We start from the raw sequence: 24,633 nt of genomic DNA, 5'->3' as shown, positions 1-24,633 counted from the left end.
TACATTTACACATACAACATACATATGCTGTTTTGTACATTTACATACAATAACATACACACACTGTATTGTATAGTAACTTAAAGAGGAGCTGACCTGACTGATGCTTGCTCATGTTTATTTAATGAATTAATATTACTAATTGAACCAGTTTGGGACATGATGAAATTAAAATTTTAATTAATTAATTAATTAATTAACTAACTAATGTTAATGAAGATTACTGATTGCATTGTTCACTTTTTGTTTTGTTGTAGTTTTATAAATTTGTTTGTATTATAATTATGAAATAATAACAGTAACTAGCATTAGGACTAGACAAACTTGTCACTTATTTTAATTTATAATATTAATTATAATTAACGGTTTTAATTTAATTTTAATTTATTTTTTATCGATAATTAATTTAATTCAAATTTACAGTTTATTAATTCAAGTATAAACAGAGACACACAGATGTATCAATGTTTACATTTGAAAAATAGTGTAGTTAAGCAAGTGGATTTTGTCTTTTTAATTTTAATTTAATTAGTAATAAAAAGCAGTTGCTAATTAGCCTTCGTTATCAACCTGTCAACCTGTTTAAAAAATAAAGAAAGCAGAAAGGATCTGTTAAAAAAATGTAAAATGAAGATGGGGCAGAAAAAAAGACAAGAGTAGGTAAACTAATTTTTAACTAATTAGCTGGGGTGAAAGAAGAATTATACAAACTTTGATGCTATACATATGTCATGAAGATGAAGATGTGATAGCATTGTAGAGAATTAAGTTACACTCTACTTCTAAATTCTCTACTTCACCTGGTATCCAACTGTAGATAGGAGAATTTAGTTTAGTGCAATTGTGATTGCTAATGAAAATTAATTAGTTAAATTAAATTAATTAATTGGAATGCACATAGTTTAACTATCTATTAAGAATAAGATGTAATTGAAATATATTTAAATTGAGAAAGATAAGTTTTTGATTATGTAGTCCTAGCTTCAAAGAGAATAGTAAATCAGGCATTAAAGGATAAGCATCTTAAACCTTAAATTCAGTTAATAACAATGGCAGGAATATTTTGGTGGTGATAAAATAAAGGATGATCTGAAAATGTCACATGCAATATTTTATTTTTTTGTTTTATTTATTTTTATCATTATTTTATCTTGTTACGTATTAAAATATAAGAATTGGATCGATAATTTTTTCAATTGTTGACTGCTGTTAACCCTCTAATGATATTTTTAATTTTCATTGAAATCTTTCAGTGAGTGACTCATGCTCTAGCCACCGGACAGCTGACAAGAGTGGAGTCCTGCTGAAGAATGTTGTGGAGGGCCAAAAAATGTTACATAATCTTAAACTTCAATTTATTACTTACCTAAACTTACTATTCATCATTAGTTTGTGACACTTACACACGCACACACACACACACACGCACGCAAACACAAACACACACACACAAACACCCACACACACAGACAAGCACACACACACACATACATATATACATGCATGCATACATATATATTTATTTATTTATTTATATATGCATGATAAAAATGTTCACATTAATTGTTGTTTCAGAAGTTGTTACTTCACACTATTACATTTATTTTGTTTTCCATCAATTTTCAGTTCAGAGAGTGCCTTGTATGAAATAGTGCCAGATGATGTGAACGCAATTAAAGTAATGTGAATTCATTGCCCAACAATTATGTTTCATTTAATGACATGAACTTTATTATTGACTCTAAATATTGTGACAAATGAATACAATTAAATGATTTCTCCAACTAACCATGCATTACAAAGGAGCAGTTGTTGAAGTGGTCAGATGAGTTGATGCTTGATGTCATCCTGACAACTGGTGGCACGGGATGTTCGCCAAGAGATGTCACTCCAGAAGTATTCCCGTTTAATTGCATTCTTGTTCCAATCTTAAATTGCCTCTTTTTTTATTGGTTTTCACATTGACACTGTTTTTATATAATTGTTTTAAAAACTAACATCTTTTAGATCTTTTGAAACATTCTTCATCAAAACGAAAACACATCCTAGTTTTAACTTAAATGTTGGTGCAGTGAGTAACTCTTGATAGCTCGTTTGCTGGCTGAACATCATTTGTCATTTGCTCTTTTTTTTATCTTTTTCTTGTTTAACGTTGATTTCATTATAACGAAGTCACCATATCTAGATTATCAATTTATATTTTTGTTACATAGTTTATTTAATATTTACTTTTTACAAGTTATTAGTTTAGTGAGTCCAAGTCTTGAACCATTTAAACACCACTACAATATACTGAAGACAGAGTGACTTTCAGAGCATGAAGTGAAGTGTGGTTATACTTATAACAAATATATGAGCAACCAGTGAATTTTAAGTTTCAAGAGTTATGGGAAAATGTGCGTACAAAAGTGTAGTTACGTTTTATTTATTGATGGCGGGATGAGGATATAATTTGTTTTTCATTTAGCGCTGCTGACTCATTGGTTTTTGATGTTTTTGATTTAACAAAACTTTATGAATGATAAAATATATATGATATAAAATTAGGTCTTAAATTGAATTTTAATGATTTTTATTTTTTCGTAATATATTTAGAATTAAAATATCTAATTAGCGTTAGATATTTAATCATGTATGAATAAAATGATAAAAAAATTCTCAAATTGAAGGCTACGAGATGTTTGATTGAGAGGGAGATTCCTGGAATGTCAGTGGCAATGTTGATGGAATCACTTAAAGTTGTCCCTACAGCCATGCTATCCAGGTACGCACGCACCTACATCTCTGTTCTCATTTCTGGGAATTATTTTTATTTCTTAAACTTAGTTGTCACTGGATTTGGACTGTAATTTATGAAAGCAAAACAAAAATAGTTAGAAAATATAAATATAATAATGCATTGATATTTTGAATGTCGAGAATATTTTATTTAATGAGGTCACTCGTGTTACAGTTTTGTTACGGCTTTGTCGTTAAAATAAACATCGTTTAGTTTATCTTAAAATATGAGTTGAGTGTAATTTTTGCTGTGCTCTCAAGTGTTTGATGTGTGTGAACTGTTAGCATGTACAGTCACTTTTGTTCATGTCAAATTCAGTTCATGTACGTACATGGCGTCTCTGTGCATTGGCTGCACTTTTTTGTGTATGATGTGTAATAACACTGAATTTCTTCATGGTAAGGACACTATGATGATCCAGATCCAGTCCAATCATAGATTGGTGGTGGGATTGGTGCATTCCCGTAAAATTATTGTGATGCGATGTAAAATGTTTATACTTTGTTGCAACAATGATTGATTTAAAAACACATCCCATTCATGCACGTCACATCAGATCAGTATGCGGAATTCGAAACAAAACGATAATCATCAACCTACCTGGGAGCCCGTCGGCAGCCATTGTTCGTATTTTAAACTATTCAGTCTTCCTAATGATTTGCCACTATTCTTAAATCAATTATTTATTTAATGTTCGTTTTAAAAGCACTTGATGTTAGTCATTTTTGTTGTTACTTCCTGCCTGAAACCTATGACATGGTTCTATCGCCCCACGTTTTGTGGTTTTTTCTTAAGTTGAACTCAACTTAGACTTGAAGCTTGTTATTATGGAAATGTTTGAAAAGGTTCTCCAGTAATGTGCACTTCCATCAACTAAGCTGTTGATGGAACAACTGTTACAAAATGTTACAACACCCGCTTTTATTCTATTATAAACTCAATAATGTGCAATTTAAAATTATACATTTTATTTTTTCATTATATGAAGATAATAATCAAATACTTTTTCACTTTGCAATATTTTAACAATTTCATCATAGGAATGCTTCAATGTGATCCTGCCTGTTTTGAGTCACGCCGTTCATCTGGTCAGAGACGAGAAAGAAAAATCTGATGCTCTTCACTCTTTCATTCAAGATCGCCATCATCATCAGCTACAGCAGCAACAGCAGCAGCAGCAGCAACTTGATTCCAGTGATCTGGTGATGGAAGATGTTGCCCTTGAGGATTCAGTGATGACTGACCTGGTTGGCGTTAGTGTTTACATTGCATGCGTTACATTGTTACATTTCACAAGTTGCCATTTAGTATATACTTAATGTTTTTTTATGTTGTAAAATTTAAACATTTTTTTATTCATTGAACATTAAAACTTTTTTTGCATCAAGCGTCTGTTTAAGAGTGGATGACTTACACGTTTTTTAAGTCGTTCATTGAAGTGTAGTTGGTGATGAACTCAGTGATGTTTCCAACGTTCACTCATGGGATTAATCTTTTTTTTCATTATTATTATTACGTTATTCACACTATTAACTTTCCTTAGAGAATATGCCGTCGTCGTCATCATCATCATCATCATCGTCACATAATATTACGTCATCACCGTCATCACATAATCAGACTGTGGAGCATGCAAAAGGAGATGATGGTTGTCATCATCTTTATGATCAGCTTCATCACAAGCAACAACAGAAACCTCATTATCATCACTATCAGCAACATCAGCATCCCACTCATCATCATCACCACCATCATCATCGTTATCATTCGTGCCATTCTCGTTCGCGTTGTTCATCTGAATCAAACAACACAAGTGAGTGATTCTTATATTTGTTTGTACATTTTGTCATATTGAATTTGTCTTATCATTTTCCATTATCATCACTAATGATACAAGTATCAAAAATCTATATCAATGATCTATAGTATCAAAAAACGAAAAAAAGATCGTTTGTGAAATTTCTCTATCCTGTAGAATGATCACATTAATTGCTATTGTTTATTGAGGCATTTAATTGTTTACGTTGTCACTCCAAGTTCATCATTATTATCATTGTTTTTATTACCATCGTGACCACAATCATAAACGATCGTCTCCATCGCCAACTCCATCATCGTCGTCATCGTCATCACATGTAGGTCTAGTTGACGAGGCTCGTGTCGCCTTTCGACCTAGGGAGTCCAAGTATCCGCTGTTGAATGTGGACGACGCCTGCGACATCATCATGAATGAAGTTACAGTTCTCACTTCGGAAGCTGTTCCTTACGATCGTACGGCGTGTTTCTAGTTCCTTTCTTTCTATATCACTTTCTCATTCAATATAATATTTTGTTGATTTTGCAAAGTGGCATTAATGGTACTTATTGAGTTGAGTCAATGAGGGATTAGAAATTGAATATAAGATGATTTAATGTCGGGTACTTAATTTTGAATCAGAAAAAAATATTTATTTTTAAGTTCTTCAGTAATCAATTTGTCTTTAGTGGGTATACACCCATAAAAATAAATTAAATTTTTACCTAGTTTCACTTGCACTGTAATCCAACGCCAAAAATCACATGTATTTCATTATATATTTAACATACCAGTGCAGTAAGATGTATTCAATGAAATGTTTTTAATGCTGTGTTTGTCGTCTCATGGTCTAACTTGATTATTCTAATTTTAATTTAATACTTTGAGGCATGTTAACCATTTTTTTTTATCATTTATAATTTGATTTGATACCTAGGTAACTGTATACTCAATTTATTATCTTTTCCAATCGTATTAATACTTGTTCGTACTGCAGCCGTGTTATAGAACTTCCTTCCCTTAATGATCCAATGTCGAAAGCCATGCAATAAAATTTCATTCTGTCAGTGATATAACGTTGAAATAATTTTAATATATTACTGTCAACATTGGTTGTAAAAATGTTAATTTTCAAAAAAAAGAATGTCTCAACCGAATTGTGGCCTGCGATGTCTTCGCTGAGTCCAATCTCCCTCCATTTGATGCGTCCGTTAAAGATGGATACGCCATCATTGGTTGGATCATATTTTTCTCATTTTTTCTCGTTGAAATTTTCATTTTTTCTTAAAATGAACTATCGACATCAATTTATCTAATGTCATTTATGAGGAGATGTAATAGTTAACGTGTTTGTAAATGTCATGGCTGTGTGAATTTATTTTGAATGTAACCTAAACAGCTGCAGATGGGCCAGGTGTAAAGGTCGTTATTGACGTTTCTACGGCTGGATCCATGGTAATGCATGCTACTACTTTAACTTTTAATTAACCTTTAATTAATTACATGTTAAGTGAATCAGTACTCTTTTAACTGCCTTCATTTCACTAATTTCGTGCTTATATGCTAAGCCTACTTTATGCTTCAGTTACTACATTTATAGCTTATTTGCTAATGCCGTTGTTCTATCAATCAATCAGTAAGTACCTACTAAATATTTAAAGTAAACAGATTTGCCTGAAGGAGATTCAACTATATAAACTTCTTCATATGATAAAACGATTTTTATTATATGCCTATTCATTATAAGCACTAAAGTGTCGCCTATAAAAATGCGTTATTTATTCACTTTTATCAAATTTTTACATTTAAAAACAGCGTACTAAATATATTTAGTGTTTTCTACAAATTTTTTAAAATTTGATGGGTTCTTATCAATTTTACTTTGAACATGTGCAAACAGTTGATAACGAAACATTGAATATTCAAGCTGGATAGTTAATTGGTCACGCATTCATAAGCTTGCTTACCTCTAAACCAGTGTTTCCCAACCTTTTTCAGTGTTGGCCTCCCTAAAAAAGTCCTAATGGTAACTTGGCCTTCCCAAATCCCGTCGTCAATAATTGAAAAAAAAATCAATTTGTTATAACAATTTTTATTCAGACAGATTTAATTAAAATTAGCATTGTTCATAGTAATAAGGTTTATGTAAGGTTTTTTAATTTATTACATAAAATGTTATTGAAGCTTAATGAGATGATTGTTGCTGTTTTCCATCACAGAGAAGATGAAATCGAGGTTCTGTATTAGAAAGAGATACCCTCATATCATTCGAGGCATCCAATCTATTTCTATCTTTAGTCTTGATAGATACTAATGTAGAAAACCCTTTTTCACATAAGTAGGTGATCGAAAATGGAATCAGAGCTGCCATGGCTTTTTTAAATAAATTTAAATTCATTTAAGAGTGTGAACAGATCAGCTAAATATGCCATAATAACTATGAAATCAGTCTTCTCAAAGTCACCTGCTAACGTTTTTTCTTTTTCTTGCAAAAATGAAGACACCTCATCTTTCAGGTCCATTAGTCTTGAAAATACCTACTTACCCAACACACTTGGTGCTCCATCAGTACAGAGTGAATGTAATTTTGTCAACCAACTAAATTCATTTCTTTCAAAGAAAGTTGCAATCATTTGAAAAACATCTGCAGCTTTACTAGTTGTCTGAAGTGGTTGGCAAAATAAAAATTCTTCTTTAATTTTAAAATTACATACATAACGAACATACACTAAAAGCTGGCAACACATTGATACATCTGTGGTTTCATCAAGTTACATACCAAAATTAAAAGGACTACTTTTCAGTTCTGACATAACTTGGGCCAAGATATCATTTGAAAGATCTGCTATTCTGGAACAAATAACATTATAAGAAAGTAGAATTTCTTCAATCTGTTTTCTTTCTTTTTTCCAAGAATTAACTCCACCATTTCAAGTGCACAGGGTTTTATTAAGGTTTCTCCAATTGTATGTGGTTTTCTTTTTTTGGCAGTCAAATAGGCAACTTTGTAAGAAGCCTCAAGAAGTGGTTTCTTTGGTTGAGCAAATCCAACATTTTTTAATGTTCCAGTGGCTTGAAATCTAGCTCGCTTCAGTTTGAAGGTATCCAGGTTGTCGTTGACATTTCCAGGATGTTTGGTTTTTAAGTGGTGGCGTAACTTTGCTGGTCTCATTCTATCATTACAATATACTGCTCCGCATAAGAAACATTGTGGCTTTTCAGTGCCATCTTCTTCAGTAATAGTCGTGAATCCAAACGCAACGTAGGTTTCGTCATAGCAACGTTTTTTCGACATTATTGAAAACTGAAAATGATAAAAAAACACATATTTTAAAAAGAACTGAAATAATTAAAAAATCACAAATATAAATTATCAGTTATGTTAGAACAGCAGACCAAATTTTTAGTTAATTTATTCAATTAATTGTCTTATTTTATTAATTTTATTGAAAAAGAAACTCATGCAGGGTATCACAGAAAACGCGACAGAAAGAAAATGAGGGATTTATGAAAACAGAAATGTGCAAATCATTATTCAAATAAATACAATATGGAAAGCCGTTACGCAAAAACAATTTTCATATAGTATTCAAAAAATCGTTTTTAGCATGATTAAAATTTTGTGATTTAACAAAACTTTATAAAATTATATAAATTTATAAAATACATGTAAATAGAACACCTTAGTTGGCCTCCCCTAAAAGATCATTTGGCCTCCCCAAGGGAGGCCGGCCCCACCGGTTGGGAAACCCTGCTCTAAACTCATCTACTTGTAATAATAATGACTTTCTCAATTTCTCAATTGAATTTTCTCATTAATTTTAAAAATTTTGGTCCACTGAGGCACTGGTATAGATGCTTTACCTTTGGCGACATTTAAATATTCACATTCATTGACATCATTCACCCTACATATCCGCACGATACGATACTGACATGATCTGAGCAGGCAGCTACACCACTGGAAAGTGGACAGTGTTGCCGCATCAGCACAGGTGCTCCCGTGCCTCCAGGTGCCGATGCTGTTGTTCAGCTGGAAGACACCAGACTCGTCAAAGCTGGTTATTTATTTATTATCTCATTTTTGTTCATTTTTGTAATTCAGTTATTATGTGAAACTGAGTCACAGATGAGTAGTAGTTATCTGATATGTGCATTTAAATTGTAGTTTTGGTAAGTGTATCTCAATACTCTGGGTCGGCGTTTTCTGCACTTTTTAGCTAAACTTTAATTCTCGCAGTTTATTAGATACACAGACAAGATAAAACAAATGTTTATTTACATAATAATATCAATTTTTTTTATATCGATCAGTACATACAGATTATTTCCTCTACCAAACATTCGCACATCCACACGCCCTCACACAAACATTCACACACAAACACGCACATATATGATTATAATCTAGTCATCTTTGTTTTATCTCCTAAATGTGATTTATTCCTATACCGTATTTCCTTTTTTTAGTTTACACTTTTCGATTTGCTGTCCGAATTTTTTTTTTTTTTTTGTTTTTACCGAGAAATGTATATTTATACATGTAGGTACATGCATGAATACATACATACGCACCTTCATTCTTTCACTTCATCTTTTCATAATTCAAGTGCGTAATTTTTTTTGTTCAATAAATTTGCGACGTATTTAATAGTTGAATGGAAGTGGAATATTTTCTCAAGAAAAATTTTAACGTTACGTTGGGTTTGCTGATGCTATTTAAGTTGTTCGCCTTCTTTACCCTTGTGAACTTGACGTTCAATTTTATTTTGCTTGATGACTCCTTTTTAATATTACGTAGATAATATGTTTTTGGTTGCACTCTTTATTAAAAAATGAATATCACGCGACAGATGAAGAAGGGAAAATAGAGTTGGAGGTTGAGTTTTTATGCAAGGAAACAATAAGTCCTGGTCAAGACATCAGGTTTGCAGTGGCTTTGCAATGTTTTTTTTCTATTCTATTTTTTGTTTTTTAAATTTCAGTTTTTTCTTCATTGGTAGTTTCAGAACTTGCAATATACATTACATTATTTGCATCAATTAAGAATGTTGTTATACATTTCCAATTAACAAATTATCTCGAATATTTTCGCAATGATGATGGTGATTATTTTTAGCAAATAACTTAATTGGTATGAATGAAAGGGAAAACTGGTAGATAGTTATTGATGGCACCACCAGGCCTCTTGCAAGTGACGTTAAGATGGGTGAGTGCATATTGATGGCGGGAATGAGAGTTGGTTGTGCCGAGGTTGGTCTGTTGGCCTCAGTTGGCAACATCAGCATCCAGTGCTACAAACTTCCAAGCGTTGGAGTCATGTCAACTGGAAACGAGGTGAGTAACAAATTGCTGTGGATGTTTAAATTAAGATGATTGAGAAATGCTCTTAGGCTTCATTGCACTTTGTTGGCCTCTTTAGTTAATTTAAAATGCTTTGTTGATGTTTTGATGGTTTGGTTAAAACGTTTTTAACACAGGTTTAACTTAGTTTTTTTAATTTTCACACGTTCACATTTTAAATACATTTTGTTCTCGTTTGTTCACCATGTTGTTTACACAAAAATATTTAACGAATAATTTTTGATTTTAAGACTAGCTCTCTCGTTATATTTGAATTAATTTTTTTTGATAAACTGTCGATGTACATTTTTGTGTCGAAACCTTTTTATTATACAATCTTGATTAGATTAGACGAATATAAAAAAAAATTGTTGTATTAAACAGAGCTTCTAAAATTAATGAACTAACCAGAAATATGTAGCAGTTAAACAAACAGAAAATGTTTTTTATCGATAATGTGTCTATTGATTTGCTAATTCATTCTTAACAAAGATGAAATCTTCAACGTATAAACTAATCGTCGGTTTATCAACCAATAATTTTTTAACCATTTTGTATCCTTTACTTTCCATTACGTCAAGATATTCACTGTATTTGCCATGCTTATATTCCACTGCTAGCGTTTTTATGTCAATTTTATCAAATGGGATTGTCTTCAGTACTGGTACTTCTGCTCCTTCCACGTCCAAACTGAAAAAGTCGACAGATGTTCTTTCAATAGCAAGTAACATGGATTCTAATGGGAAACAAGGCACTTCAATAATGAACTTCTCATTGGATTTGTCATTTCGTATTTTGCCATGACCTCCACTACTTTCTTTAAATCTCAGCTGAAAATAAAATAAAATAAAATAAAAATTATATCAATGTTATATTATTTGTATGTAGACTGTCATTAGATATTAAAAATAATAATAATCATTGTAATTATTATTATTTAATTTTGATTTGAGATAATGCACGGAGAAGACTTATGGCTGCATGCAGTTAGACATGCGAATAAATTTCCATACAACGAAAATTATTTCTCAATGACGAACAAAATTTATAAAAGTTAAAAAAATTATCCGACTAGCAAACATTCTAGGAATTGATATGAGCCGTGTTTTTGTATTTTTTTAATTTCCTAGAACGGTATTTAATTTTTCTTGCCCTAGTATTTTAGTAATGTTTGCGAATTCTACCTCAATTAATTCCGTTGGAATCGGAATCATTGTTGCATTGAACAAAAAATGAATTTCACTTCTAAAATTTCAATTTTTACAATTATACCATGTATTATTACTTTCTGTTATCAAAATAAATGATTAGAAGGTTGTTTTTTATAAATATATAGCACATAAACACTTTTTCAGCAATGTAGAATTTTTCCCGATCTATAAAACGAAATTTCTATATAACGAATTTTTTTCCTAGGCCATAAAATTCGTTATACGGAGGTCCTACTGTGTTTCAAAGCAAGAGGAAGCATATTTGGTTTACACCCAATCTCATTCATTTTATTGTCAATCACTTGTTTAATAAGATGCCTCTATGGTGGTCCAGTAAAAATGACGACGATTTTATAAACCCTCGCTATACAAGATATTCATAAGAAAAATCTTTTCCAATTTGAATAGAGTTTAAGAGATAGTTTAAAATTTTCAGCTATAATAAGTATATGTGTAAGCACAGTTGCTCTCAAAAGAACCTATCTTCGGTTCAAGAAAGTTATGTTGATTTTGTTTCTATCTAAATTGTATTAGTTTGATTGGATGGTAAAAAACTTGCAAAATTATTTGTTACATTATTATGCATTTTAATGTTTTAACAAGGTTATTTTGTTATTTATTATTATTTAAAAATTTAAAATGACAAACTCACGTTTGTGACATAATTTGTAGGACTTAAACATGCATTTATTGCCCAGCTGTTTCTGTTTTTACCGATTAGTTGAGTGTAAAAATAAGGATCTGGTTCAATTAGCAAACCAGTCCATTGTTTTTCTACTTCCAAAAAAATTGTGTTGGATGAACGTTCTCCATCTAATGCACCCGCTTCAACAAAAAATCCTGCTTTCTAAGATAAATTAATAGCTTTCATTAAAACATTGAAAGTAAAAAATTTTACTTACTAAGAGAAAGTTAAGTGGATTTACCTTGTTCAATATTTTATCAACTTCTTCAGCTTGTGGAGTTTTGATGAGACTTCTAGACATTTTGACCAGTTTGTTATCACTTGGTGCTTGTATAATAGTTTTAAGGAATGCAATTAATTCCGTATTATTTGACTCAGTTTTTTTGGAGCTGAATTTGTAAAACGAATTTTTAATTTCTTGAGGAAAACTTTGAAAACCCAAAATGTGTGGAATCACTGATGTAAAAAAAATTTCTTTTCTGCATGAATAATCGTGAAGCGTCGGGATGTACACGTACAAAAAACAAAATATCGAACTTGCTACAAATATTGCCGTACATATTTTCGTGTTGATACACAAATTTAATTGCATAACTAAGGCGAATAATATATGATGACGATTCAAATGTTGTACTGGGAAGTTAATGGCAGTCGTCAATTATTTCCGGTTGATGATCGTGAGCAACGCACAGAAAGAATTGCACACAATGTGTACACAATTAGCCGATTTTTTATTTGTTATAATTAATTATTTTCAGTGTTATTTCATCACATATAAACAACGTATTTAATACAAAAATGCATATGTTGCTCTTTAATGCCGCGACGTTGAATGCGCTCCATGCGAGCTATTTAATGCCAATTGAATGTCAATGATGTGTTCGATAGTGTGCCTGTATGCATGCGTATTATATTCTGTATACATACATATTGCTGCTATATACATACACGCACACATATGTGTGTGTTCAGTGTGGATGCATGGGCTATGCTTTGAATGTTTGTACTGTATGTATCGTTTTTTTTTGCGTTGTGCAGAAATACGAATGAATCATACACACGATGCGATTTACAGGTCTAAGAAATTTGTTGCAATAACTAATCTTCGAATGAATGAATGAATGAATGAATGAATGAATGAATGAATGAATGAATGAATGAATGAACGAACGAGTGAACGTTTGTTTAAAAACTTGTTACAATGCAATTATCCCAAGATATGTCTGCCTGTTCTCTGAGTCTCTGTGTATGTGTATTAAGTGATGCTTGCTAAACAAAAATCTAACGTTACGTTCCAATGCACGCAATTCAATGTTGGTACGTCCCATTCCGATTGTTGCCTAGCCCTCACATGTAAGAACTGAGTCTTGCATAGGTTCATCCATTTGTTAATTTTTAGGAGACAAGGTGTAAATTCGTTAACAAATGAACAAAACTTAAAAGAGCGGAATTCGCAATAACTTAAAAGTTGCCCGCGAACGCGTCATATTTAAAACCGTACAATATTTTTTGGCATTTTTTCAAATTATTTCATTTGCAACGGAAGTGCGTAAATGTTTTTCATCTTTACGTAAATTGTAAAAAAGGTTTCATCACACGTAGTACCTAAATCGTTGTACCTGAATTCTAGGTTATATTGAACATGTCTTGTTTGATGATTGCTGAAATATTATTGAAAAAATTGTTTTTCAAGTAATTCAACCACATCTTAAAATGTCTGTAAAAAAAACTCTCTAAAGCTGTTAGAACCGGAAAGTCATTTGAAAGCAGGCAAGATAAGAGACAGCAACCGACCGATGTTGCTGGCATGTCTGAGAGAACAGGGATTCCACGGCACAGATCTGGGCGTTGCTGATGACAAGTCAGTCTTTATGCAGTTATTTACTGGTTTATTTATTTACTCGTTTGTTTGTTTTATGTTTCGTTTGGTTCAGATTATGTAGAATTTTCATATTCAGAAATAGATAGTTTTAATTCAATTTTTTCGACGAATTGTTTTTCAAACTTTAAATTTTTAGAAATGATGAGAATAAGTTTGGTGTCGTAAGAATTCGCTAACACACGTTTGGAGCTCCGTTGCGATTTGGAAACTTTAGGCAAACTTGCATCGTTTAGTTTCATTACTGCTATTATTATTATTATGTCATTCACTTTATTGACACTCCTCAGAGGATTGTACTGTGATTAAATGCTTTGTTGAACAAATAACTTTATAACATTTTTCTGAAATCTTTTTCTGGAACAATTTGCTTCAATCTTGTTGGAAGACCATTCCATACCTTGGCCAGATCTGTCACCCAGTTTTTTCCTGGTCCTAGGAATTACCATCATTTCTGGCGAAACCGAACGCAATGCATGTCCCACATAAATTTCAAAACCTCCTTCAGATATTTTGGGCCACCACCATGTACGCAACCATGAGCCACCACGGCAATCTTAAATCTTATCCATTCCCTGATCGGTAGCCAGTGGAGACTCTCCAACCACTTTGTTTCTTCCATATAGGTAGAATAGCCTACTGGTATTGATGCATACCTATTTCCGTTGTACAACAATACTGCCTTCAAACAAGTTTTTGACGAGTCGATGAACAGTCTCCATTCTTCAACAATATGTTTAATCCCAAAACTCGACATAAGACCATCCACATCTGTACAGTAGCAAATATTATCACTCATTTTAAAGTATTGAACAAGAGTTTTATGCCTGTGACAAAAGTTCGCTGTTGCTGTACTAGGTGCAAGTAAGTTAAATTCCTTCAAACGTGAACCAAGCAGCTCTGCTTGCGCTTTTGTCAGTGCTAGATCTCTTACAAGATCACAAAGTTCAGCATAATTAATCAAATGATGTTCTTCTGGGGCAGCATTGTAGTCAGAGTCTGAATCACTTGCAGAGAACGAAATATCACTTTTTTCATGTATATCTTCATCAATTGTAAATGATGCAAGCGTTTGTGGTATTGGGCAAGCCACGGGATCATGTGGAATTGGTTTTGAAGCAGACAGAACGTTTGGGTATTCAACGCATAAACGATTCTTGTGTTTAATTCCACTGATCTTTGCCAAACAGAAATAACAATCTGTTAAGTGATTGCTTTGTTCCCGCTATATCATAGGAACTCCAAATGTCATGTGATTGTTTTTCTTTGCATTCCTTATCCAACCACGCAGGCTGCATGAGCAAGTCAAACAAATAAACTTTGGAGCCCAAGACTTACCACTATCTACCTTTGAATATATATATATATTTTTACAATATTCTATAAATTCTACCGAATGTTTGGCGTATATATATATATATATATATGTTTATATATATATATATATATATATATATATATATATATATATATATATATATTAATTAATTAATAATAACTTATTCATTCATTCAATTCATTTATTTTTTTATAGTTTATATAACAGTTAAAATATTTATTAATGCGATTAATTGATTGTATTTTAAAATGTTTTTCAAAGAGCTGATAGTTTATTGAATCATTTCAAGATGGCTCTAGAGACTGTTGACGTCATCATCACTACAGGAGGGGTGTCTATGGGGGAAAAGGTACGGTCACATATATATAGTGTTATATTATGTGTTACGTGGTAGAGTCACATATATAGCGTTATATCTAGTTTTTTTAACCGATGTTGTAATACACGAACCTTATAAACTTGTTTCCATGAAGGACCTTGTGAAAGATGTGTTGGTTCATGATCTTGGAGCAGTTATTCACTTTGGTAGAGTTTTCATGAAGCCAGGGTTGGTTGGCGCGTTTGCTTAATTTTAATGCTATCGTCTGTTTTTTCTTTTTTTTCTTAGGTGTGTTTTGTTATTAAAATTATGTTGAAAACTTTGAATACTGCAATTTTTTACGTTTTTTTAATATTAAGATTTGTTGCTCAAAAAGCATAATATATTTTAGAATAAAATTTAACTAAAATTGTAACCATCGTATTTTATTTTTTCTTTGTTTATTGTTATTTGAGTTGACAATTAATATTTAATTTCTAACCAGCAAGCCAACCACTTTTGCCACTTTATTCTACAAAGATAAGAAGAAATATATATTTGGACTCCCCGGCAACCCCGTCTCAGCTATCGTTACCTTTCATTTGTTTGCGCTACCTGCTCTCAGGAAAATGAGTGGAGACCCAAAACCAGAACCAACTGTCGTTTTAGCAAGAGTAAGTCTAAATTCTTTGTGATATTTTATAGACATCAGACAGTTTGGCTCGTTAAAAATACGTATATGACTGCCATCTATTGCCATCGACACATGTATTTTGAACTAAATAGTAAGAAGGGTTTTCAGTTGATTAAATATATTTGTTAGTTGTTGAAAGCCCCATTCAACAAACATGTAACCTACAATGCAGATAACTGAATCATTGAGACTGGACCCAAGACCCGAATACCACAGATGTTCTCTCAGCTGGTTCAAAACAGTTGATGGCATTCCTATAGCAACCAGCACTGGAAACCAACTGAGTAGCAGACTGCTCAGCATGTCGTCGGCCACTGGAATGCTTCGACTTCCGGCAGCCACTGCTTCCGGGGAAGATAGATTCGTGTCAATTCTCGAAAAAGATAGTTTGGTCGATTGCATTCTCTTCCAAAAAATGATATAAACCAATAATAATGGGATATTTGATAATTAGATTGAAATAATTAATATTTTGCCTTTGCTTCTCTCCTGAGCAGTCAGACAATATGTTCTATGGCTGCGTCATCGTTCGTTCGAATATTTTTCAACCTGTTTGGATATTTGAGTTGTGAAAACAATACGTATAATCTTATCATGTTTACATAAAATATACTTTCACATATCTATCTTTTTCAGGATTGAAGTCATCTCATTTGTCATGGGTTATCACTACGGCATTTATTAGGTTTTTAAGTTTCAGATTTTTGATAGGAAGCCTCCCAACTAAAAACATCAATCGATAGTATCTCTTGTTTATTGAATTTTTTTCTTAAAAATTTATTTGTTTGTTTACATACTTAGGCTGTCATAATTTTGGTTGTTATAAAAAGTTAACGTGCCATTGTATATTCGATTTAAAGTTTAAATGTTATTACATGATTCGTGTGCACGCTTGATAGAATATTTTTATTATTACATCAACGTCACTATATTATTATTGATGTACAGATGGAACTTTTAATGTGCAGCTTCCTTTTTAGCGATTTTGATGTCAAACGCTTTGATATGTACGTTTTAAACTTTAAAGCAAAACACCCCTCTCGCTCATTCTGTTTTTGTTATGTGCAAGAACATATTTATTTCCAATTATTTGATGATATTTTTGGTAAAAATTTAACAGTTATGTATTTACGGTTTTGTTTAGTCAATCGAGAAATTTTTTGTTTGTTTAGCGATGTATTGGTAGTCATTTCTTAACGTGCAGTTGGGCATGTGGTACCAGCGATTTCCTTTATATTCGATCACAGGACTTCTTTGAATATTTATGCTGAAATCTATTTCATGCCTTGAACATTATCTACAAATAGCATCATTCGTTGCAATAACAACTGGTTTATTTACATTTTCTTTGGCTTAATGGTTTAATCATAATTTTATTTTTTAAAATAATGACTATATAATTTTATTGATTTTAAAAACTTCACACGAGAAATGATGTTTCAACAAATATCATATAGAACAGATGTTTCAATTTATGTTTGCTATTGATTTGTGTGTTTGATCAATTTCAATTTTGTTAGTTTTTCAAATTATGCCTCACCCGCGTTATAAATGGGATTCTTTTTTCTAAAAAATGTATGTATGTACTGGTCGTTAGTTTCAATACGATGATTGTTTATGTTGCGTGAGAGATTTATTTTCCTTTCTGTTTTTATTTCTGTTAGGTACATTATTTTTTTCTAACGAAAACGCTTAACAATCATTAGCAAGATTTGCTTTGTTATTGCTTTCAAGAAACTATCTTCTATTTTTTCATTTCAAATATTCATGAGTCGCATATGTTCCGACCAAATTGTTGAGATATGTAAGAGTTTATTATTCTATTTTTTAATTATACAACAGTATTAAATTTTGGAAAAAGTTTTCAATTGTTACACCTTTCATTTTACACTTCCTGTTGCAATTCTTTACTCAACCCATTTGTTACATCCATCACTCCATCTAGGATTCTTTACGTGTTGAAATGACCACACTATCATTTATTAACATTTTTTTAAACCGATTATAACGTGTAATTTTAAACACACTTGTTCTATCATGTTTAAATGTTCTATCATGCTTAAAATAAATAAAAATTTTGATTTTGAACTCAAGAAACTTGATAATGATTTATGATCTACCGTTAGAAAAATTGAAAAATTAAACAGGAAACTAACTAACGCGGAACATTCTATGATTGTGTATATATATTTATTCATATCTAGTTTCAATGGTTGTGACCAGACAGCAATTTATTCGGCATGGTAGGTTGCCCAGCGCTCAAAAGTTCAATGTTTTAAGGTCGTCTTTCAAACAGAAGTTTGAGTGTTGCTCAATCACGTTAAAGACAATTTTTATTTAAATGTTGTGTGGTGTTGAATGAAGATTTATTTTTGTCAATTTGCTATATAACGTGAACATTGCCAAAATATTCAAATTATTTTCAGTGAACTTATTTTTCTCTTTTGAACATGAATGATTTTGGCTAATTATTTGAATTATTTGATCTAATGAATACGGTTTTTAAAAAAATGAGGTGGTTCATTTAAATGTGAAAAAATAATATGGAAATGTGATATTTTGTTTTATTATCCGCCACTTCCTGTTTCTCGGTCAATAATTTAACGCTGATTATATTTTTTATTGTTTATATTTTTAATATTTTCTTTCCAATCGCTCTCTTCAGTCAGTCTGCAATTGTGGCCTTCCTAATTACTCGCTGAATCGTCTTTAATTTAAAGACCCCTGTTTTCTCTAAACCCTTATTATTCTTCAAAAAATCAGAATCTGACAAAGGTTTTATTCTTTATGTTTTAACGATCAACAAATAAGTTTGTATTTTGTTTATATGATAGACTCTCTTAACTAATATATAGGAGAATATTAATGGGTGAAAAAGTCATGGGAATTGAGATACCTAAGCTAACTAAACTAGCGAGCATACGGTGACATCTCATTATTAAACCGTTAGCTATAAGTCATGGTCCCTTTGCTAATCTGTCATGAGACATTAAAAAAATAAGATTACGCAATGCTAATTCTAAGCATATTACAATAAAATAAACTTATAAAGAATAAAATGAAAATTCTAAGTATATGACAATGTATACAGAATAAATTTAATCTACACAAAAAAGCCTGCTGCTTCATCATTGATTAAAAGTGAAGTTAACGTTGGAAATAGATATTAGTGGCGAGCGATAATAATAATAATATAAACAAGTGCTCTGGGTTACCGTTAATGATTGAATTACTTTGTTTAATACCTGATTATATCACTATATTAGAATCAAAATAATTATTAAAGTTGATTGATAAGATTTAAATAATTTAAAACATCTTAATCACAATGTTTGAGATTAAGACCGTGAGAGGTGCCAAGCGATTTAGATTTTTTTTCGTCACAACCTCCATGCTGATTTTTTTCAGTAAACCGATCTACGACATTTTTATCTACCCGACCTATCGATATTGTAAGAAACAACAAAGTAAGGATGTTGTTGTTTAATTCGCTTGGTAATTGTCGATATTTGTTTCATTGCACATAGACATTTGGATTGCCTAATAAAAAACTCCAAGTGATTAAACTCCAAGTTTAAACTCCAAAACTCCAAGTTTTTATTATTATTATTATTTTTTCCTTGTTAATCATTAACATTTTATTAAATTTTAAAAAAGGTTAAACGTTAAGGTTAAAGAAACATAGAAAAGGTTAACTTAAAATTTAGGCTATTTATTAAATTTAGCTAACTAATCTCAAACTGCTAACTGTACAGTTAGTACAGTACAAGAATTAGCGACTTAAAATTACATTACATTACAATACATATTACAATCACTAGCCTCTATTAAGTCCTAAGCAATCATACTACATTATAATTTTTATAATAAATAAATAGATAAAATAAATGTGATATAACTTGTAATTTTCTGATTGTGATGCTAGTTCCTTGTATGTAATTTATTGTTGATATAAACATCATATATTTATTATGATGATATGATATGATATCCTGATCATATGCATATCATCACACTTGCATGACAGTAGTTTAAAACTGTAAGATTTAGATCACTACTAAAGAAGATTTTTCATTGGAAAATTAGTTTTTACTAGGAATTATAAAGAAATAGTGAAATTCCAGGTTTCATAAGTCTGTATTTTTTCATATTTTACTCAATTAACAGTTTAACACAGACTTTATATTTCTAGTTTTATAATGCTCCAGCTGCAGAGTTTATTCAGTGGATAAAATCATTTATTTTATAATATATTCAAACTTATTTTGTATTCATCAGTTTTAGATATTTCAGTTGCTCTTACTAAGGGTAGGTGTTGACCATGACATTGCACTCTATTTATAACTGCAGAATGGAGATTAGAATTTTATACTTATGTAAATGTTTTTTAAAAAATTATTAGTACAATTTAAAGTGATTGAATTTCACTCTTTTTTGGTTTCTATTTTATTTTTTAAAAATTATTTTAAATTTAATAATCAAAAATATTACCTCAAAATTCGACACATGTTTTAGAAAAGAATAGCAAGTGGAATTGTTTTCATTATACCTTTTAATCTATCATATTTTTGTCTGTAAAATTAATTTTTTTGAAAGGTTATGTTTTTATTTAAACAAATGATTATTTTGTTAAGGAAACTGGAATGCAAGTTCACCTCTGAATGATCCAAAAATTGAGACAGAAAATGCAGAAAAATGAGTCAACATTTATTTTTCGTTTTTTTTATTTGAATTTTTTGTGATGATCAAATTAAAAAAATTAACTTTTCTACTGCGTTTTTTTCTTTACAACATCCGTATTAGTGTAATTATTTAAACTTCGAAAAACAAATAAGTGTAGTCAAATTATTTACTACCAATCACATTAGAACTGATCACAGTCCAAAAGTTGCAAGCATTCACTTCTAGCAGTTTACACGCCAGTGGTCATTAATTTTTTTTGTTTCGTATATTTATGCTCTTTCAAGGGTTCCTACTTCTTAGGATGACGACTGTCAGACTTAGCATTTGATTTTCTTATCTGGAAATATTCAATGGATGCCTTGCTATATTACAAATAACTTCGCTGGTTACCGTTTGAATATATCATTTAATTCAAATTAGCTCTAGCTAACTAACCAGAAACTCAGCAATCTCAATAGTGTCGACAGTAAAGTTTTAAAAGGGCGTTTGTAATACGTTTCTTCAACAATATGAACCACATTTAGCGCATTTTTAATAACTTAGTAACGACTATAACGTGCCCTGTGACCGATCTTTTTTTAGATAAGCTAGCAAAAAAAGATGGCCAAACCAAATTTTAGACTGACCCTGAAAATTACAGTAGTTGTCGTTTTTTTTGTTACCAAGTCATCAATGGATGTTGGATTTCACATAAGAAGTTGACGTTTACAGGCAATGGATTACGAATGGTAATTAAAATAAAGCACCTAATTTGTTGAACGTTGACCTAGAAAGGTTTTTTGTGTCATATTATTGTATTTATTCGAGTCTCACCAATCACCCATGTTGTTTGAAATCTCTGCACCGGTTATAATGTGTACGTGACGTCGGATCGCAAATCCTTACAAATAACAATCAAAGAATGAGAAGAGAACCCATGTGACAAATTTTTAAGAAGCTTGCTCAAGCAAAACACACATTTAAACGTTTCAAATCCTCAAACAGTAATTACACTAAATTTTCAGATTTTTATATTGCATTAACACACTATCAAAAATTTTTTAAATTGTACGGTCTAACAAAACTATGTTACAGCATTAACTGTAAAAAATTGTAAAAACTATAAACAACGATGTAACAACCCACACCAAATCAAATTGCAAAGTCCAGTGTTTTAACTGAATTACCTATCTAGATTTTGCATTGAGAGCTCTTATATGACAAATTCAAAAAAGTGACTCGGGTTTCTATGAAAATAACTAAAATATTAGTTTATCAATTACCAGCTAATATAATATTTTATTTATGTTGGTGTTGCCCATTATAAACGTGACCGGAAGTAAGCGGCAGTGACGTTGTATGAGAACACCAAACCAGGAAGAGCAATGGGCAGGAGTGAAAAGAAGAAAAGAATAGTATTCGTTTGGACAAGCTGGACACGTGTTTCGTCTCTACCGGGGATTCATTAGCAGCTCGAATACCTTTCAGAATCATACCGCAGTTTTTGTTGTCCGCAATATTTTTAATGATCAATAATATTGCATTAAAAGTAAATTCGCCAGAGACTTATTGAAATCAAAATTATACACATGTGTACGAAATATGTTACGTTTTATTTAGATAATTGCAAACAACTATACACATATATTCGTATGTAAAAAGTATACGCAGTCGGATCTCCGTACAACCAACTCGTTGGTTCCAGGGAATAAATTCGCTACATAGAAATTTCCTTATATAGAATTTGCTCTGGAAATATTCTATACTGATTAAAAGGTGCTTCCTCTATATATGATATATGAAAAACTATCTCATAATCATTTATTTTTATAACAGATATTTGTACATGGTATAATTGCAAAGAATATGAAAAGTGGCATAATATTATATGTATGTATGTACCTACTTAATTATATGTCTATAGCACATAGCATAATACGGGAAGCAGTAATGCAAAAATGATACTTATGGTTTGCTAGGCTCAAAATGTTTTTTTAAGTTGTCGGATATCTTTTTATATTTAGTGATATTCCTTTTAACTTTTATAAATTTTATTCGTTATAAAGAAATTACTTTCGTACTTTTCTATAGAAACAGTTTTATATGTAAAACTACATTGGACATAAAAAATTCGCTATATAGATATTTTCTTTGTATAGAGGTTTGTTATAAGGAGGTCTGACTGTAGGTAGAATTGTGCATGTAATTGTTTTTGACTATAACACAAAAAACGGATGACGACGATGATGATAGCGATTAACATGTCTACTAGAAGACCGACAATTATAGAATTATAGTGGATGCGACATGGTATGCGAATGAATGGTGATGATGACAAGATGGCCTTATAAAGGCAGGCAGATGAGGATTCTTCCAACTGATTCCATCTTGCAGAAGTAGATTGCATGAACTCTTTACTAAGACTAAGACAGAAGACGTAAATATTTCACTCGATGTTGTATGTTTTTTTATAATAATGTCTGAATAAATATTTATTCGCTTTTTCACTAAACACATGTTTTGCCTTTATAAAAACTGGATTTATCGAAACTGGTAACAATTTTTGTAAGGTTATTTTAATATTATATGTAAGTTCAATTTTTTTAAACTGGGTAAAATATTTTAAATTTGCATAACAAGTGAGTCATTCAACATTTTAATAATATTTTTATGGAATTTGATTAAATTTTAATTGCGATTAATGCAATGAATTAAATAAACGAGCAGCACTCAAAAAAAATCATTCAGCAACATGTTGGCAGAAAGCAGCTCAAAAAATAAATAACTTCTTACTTGAAAAAGAGTTGCTACATCCGCTTATAACATCATTCCAAAAAATATAGGTCACTTCATCATGTTAAATGCTCAAGAATCGTGCTGTACACTATTATTAATAATTGTCTTAACGAAATGTTAAAAAATATTATATAATATAAGTGGTGGTGTAAAATGTGGATTTATTATGATAATCCCATGAGTGGCAGTTAACATTTCAATGGAAAATCATAATGTAAACTTTTAAATTATTCACAGTAAGAACTTTTAGCATTCAACTAAATGTATACTTGCATATGTTAACGCACACAAACACAGACATACATACATACAGAGATACACAGACACACACACACAGAGACAGACTCACACACTTGAGTTGTAATTAACTATATACAGACAAGTGGATGGCCAGCAGCATCGAGGGGATTGCAACAACGCCACGCAACATAAAATAACCTAATGTAACATAACAGCAGCGTAACGTGACACAACATAACCTTGTGACACATTGTATAAATTTTCATTTTTGGAGATCAATGAAACGATGGCGGTTATTTTCTAATAATCATTAAACAAAACTACGAATACAATGAAACTCATCGTAAATTTATGATGCATATTAACTTAAATTAAACTCAATTCAATTTAAGAGAATTAAGTCCAGAAAAACTTTCGTTAAGTAAAATATTAAACGTGATTATTAACAAGGAAATCGGAAAAGCCACCGATATCGATGTATAAATCTAACAAGATAAAGATGATGATATATGATGAGATGATATATGATGATATATGATGAGATGATATATGAATTTCACAGCGAACGCTCGCAGGAGAACAGCGGTAACGCGTGGACCACCTTACAAAACAAGCAAGTCATGAAATATGAAGCACCGCACCGCAATGAAAAGAGTTTAATCAGTTTAATGGCTGCTCGTAAGAAGAACTGAATAAAATTCCGTGTTGTAACCAGAAGAGGAATAATTAGATGAGGAAGATTGCGATCTTAGTAATGATATTGACCTAGATAGTTAGAGGTGGTGCTGATGATGATTACGACCTAAATAAATATAGGTTATTCAATTCAGTTACAATGACATTAACCGAAATGAACGGATGAAATAATTGAAGTTACGTTAGTTATTAAGTTATGAATTGATCAATTTTTGT

General features: G+C 31.2%; 1 protein-coding gene across 1 annotated transcript; it reads left to right on the top strand.

Moving 5' to 3' along the window:
• Positions 1-1,246: 1,246 nt before the first annotated feature.
• Positions 1,247-16,447, top strand: HELRODRAFT_74817 (hypothetical protein; the record flags this gene model as incomplete). The annotated part of the gene is made up of 18 exons (XM_009015346.1): positions 1,247-1,332; positions 1,636-1,678; positions 1,804-1,920; positions 2,670-2,764; positions 3,336-3,402; positions 3,820-4,011; positions 4,325-4,592; positions 4,919-5,050; positions 5,717-5,809; positions 5,974-6,029; positions 8,521-8,635; positions 9,428-9,500; positions 9,758-9,911; positions 13,553-13,674; positions 15,293-15,380; positions 15,505-15,582; positions 15,839-16,020; positions 16,213-16,447. Coding segments are annotated over 18 exons (2,196 nt in total), but the record flags the coding sequence as incomplete, so codon positions are not given.
• Between the last annotated feature and the right edge of the window lie 8,186 nt (positions 16,448-24,633).

This window comes from Helobdella robusta (genome assembly GCF_000326865.2).
Source record: "Helobdella robusta unplaced genomic scaffold HELROscaffold_15, whole genome shotgun sequence".
NCBI classification, from domain to species: domain Eukaryota; kingdom Metazoa; phylum Annelida; class Clitellata; order Rhynchobdellida; family Glossiphoniidae; genus Helobdella; species Helobdella robusta.
This window is presented reverse-complemented; position numbering and strand designations above follow the sequence as displayed.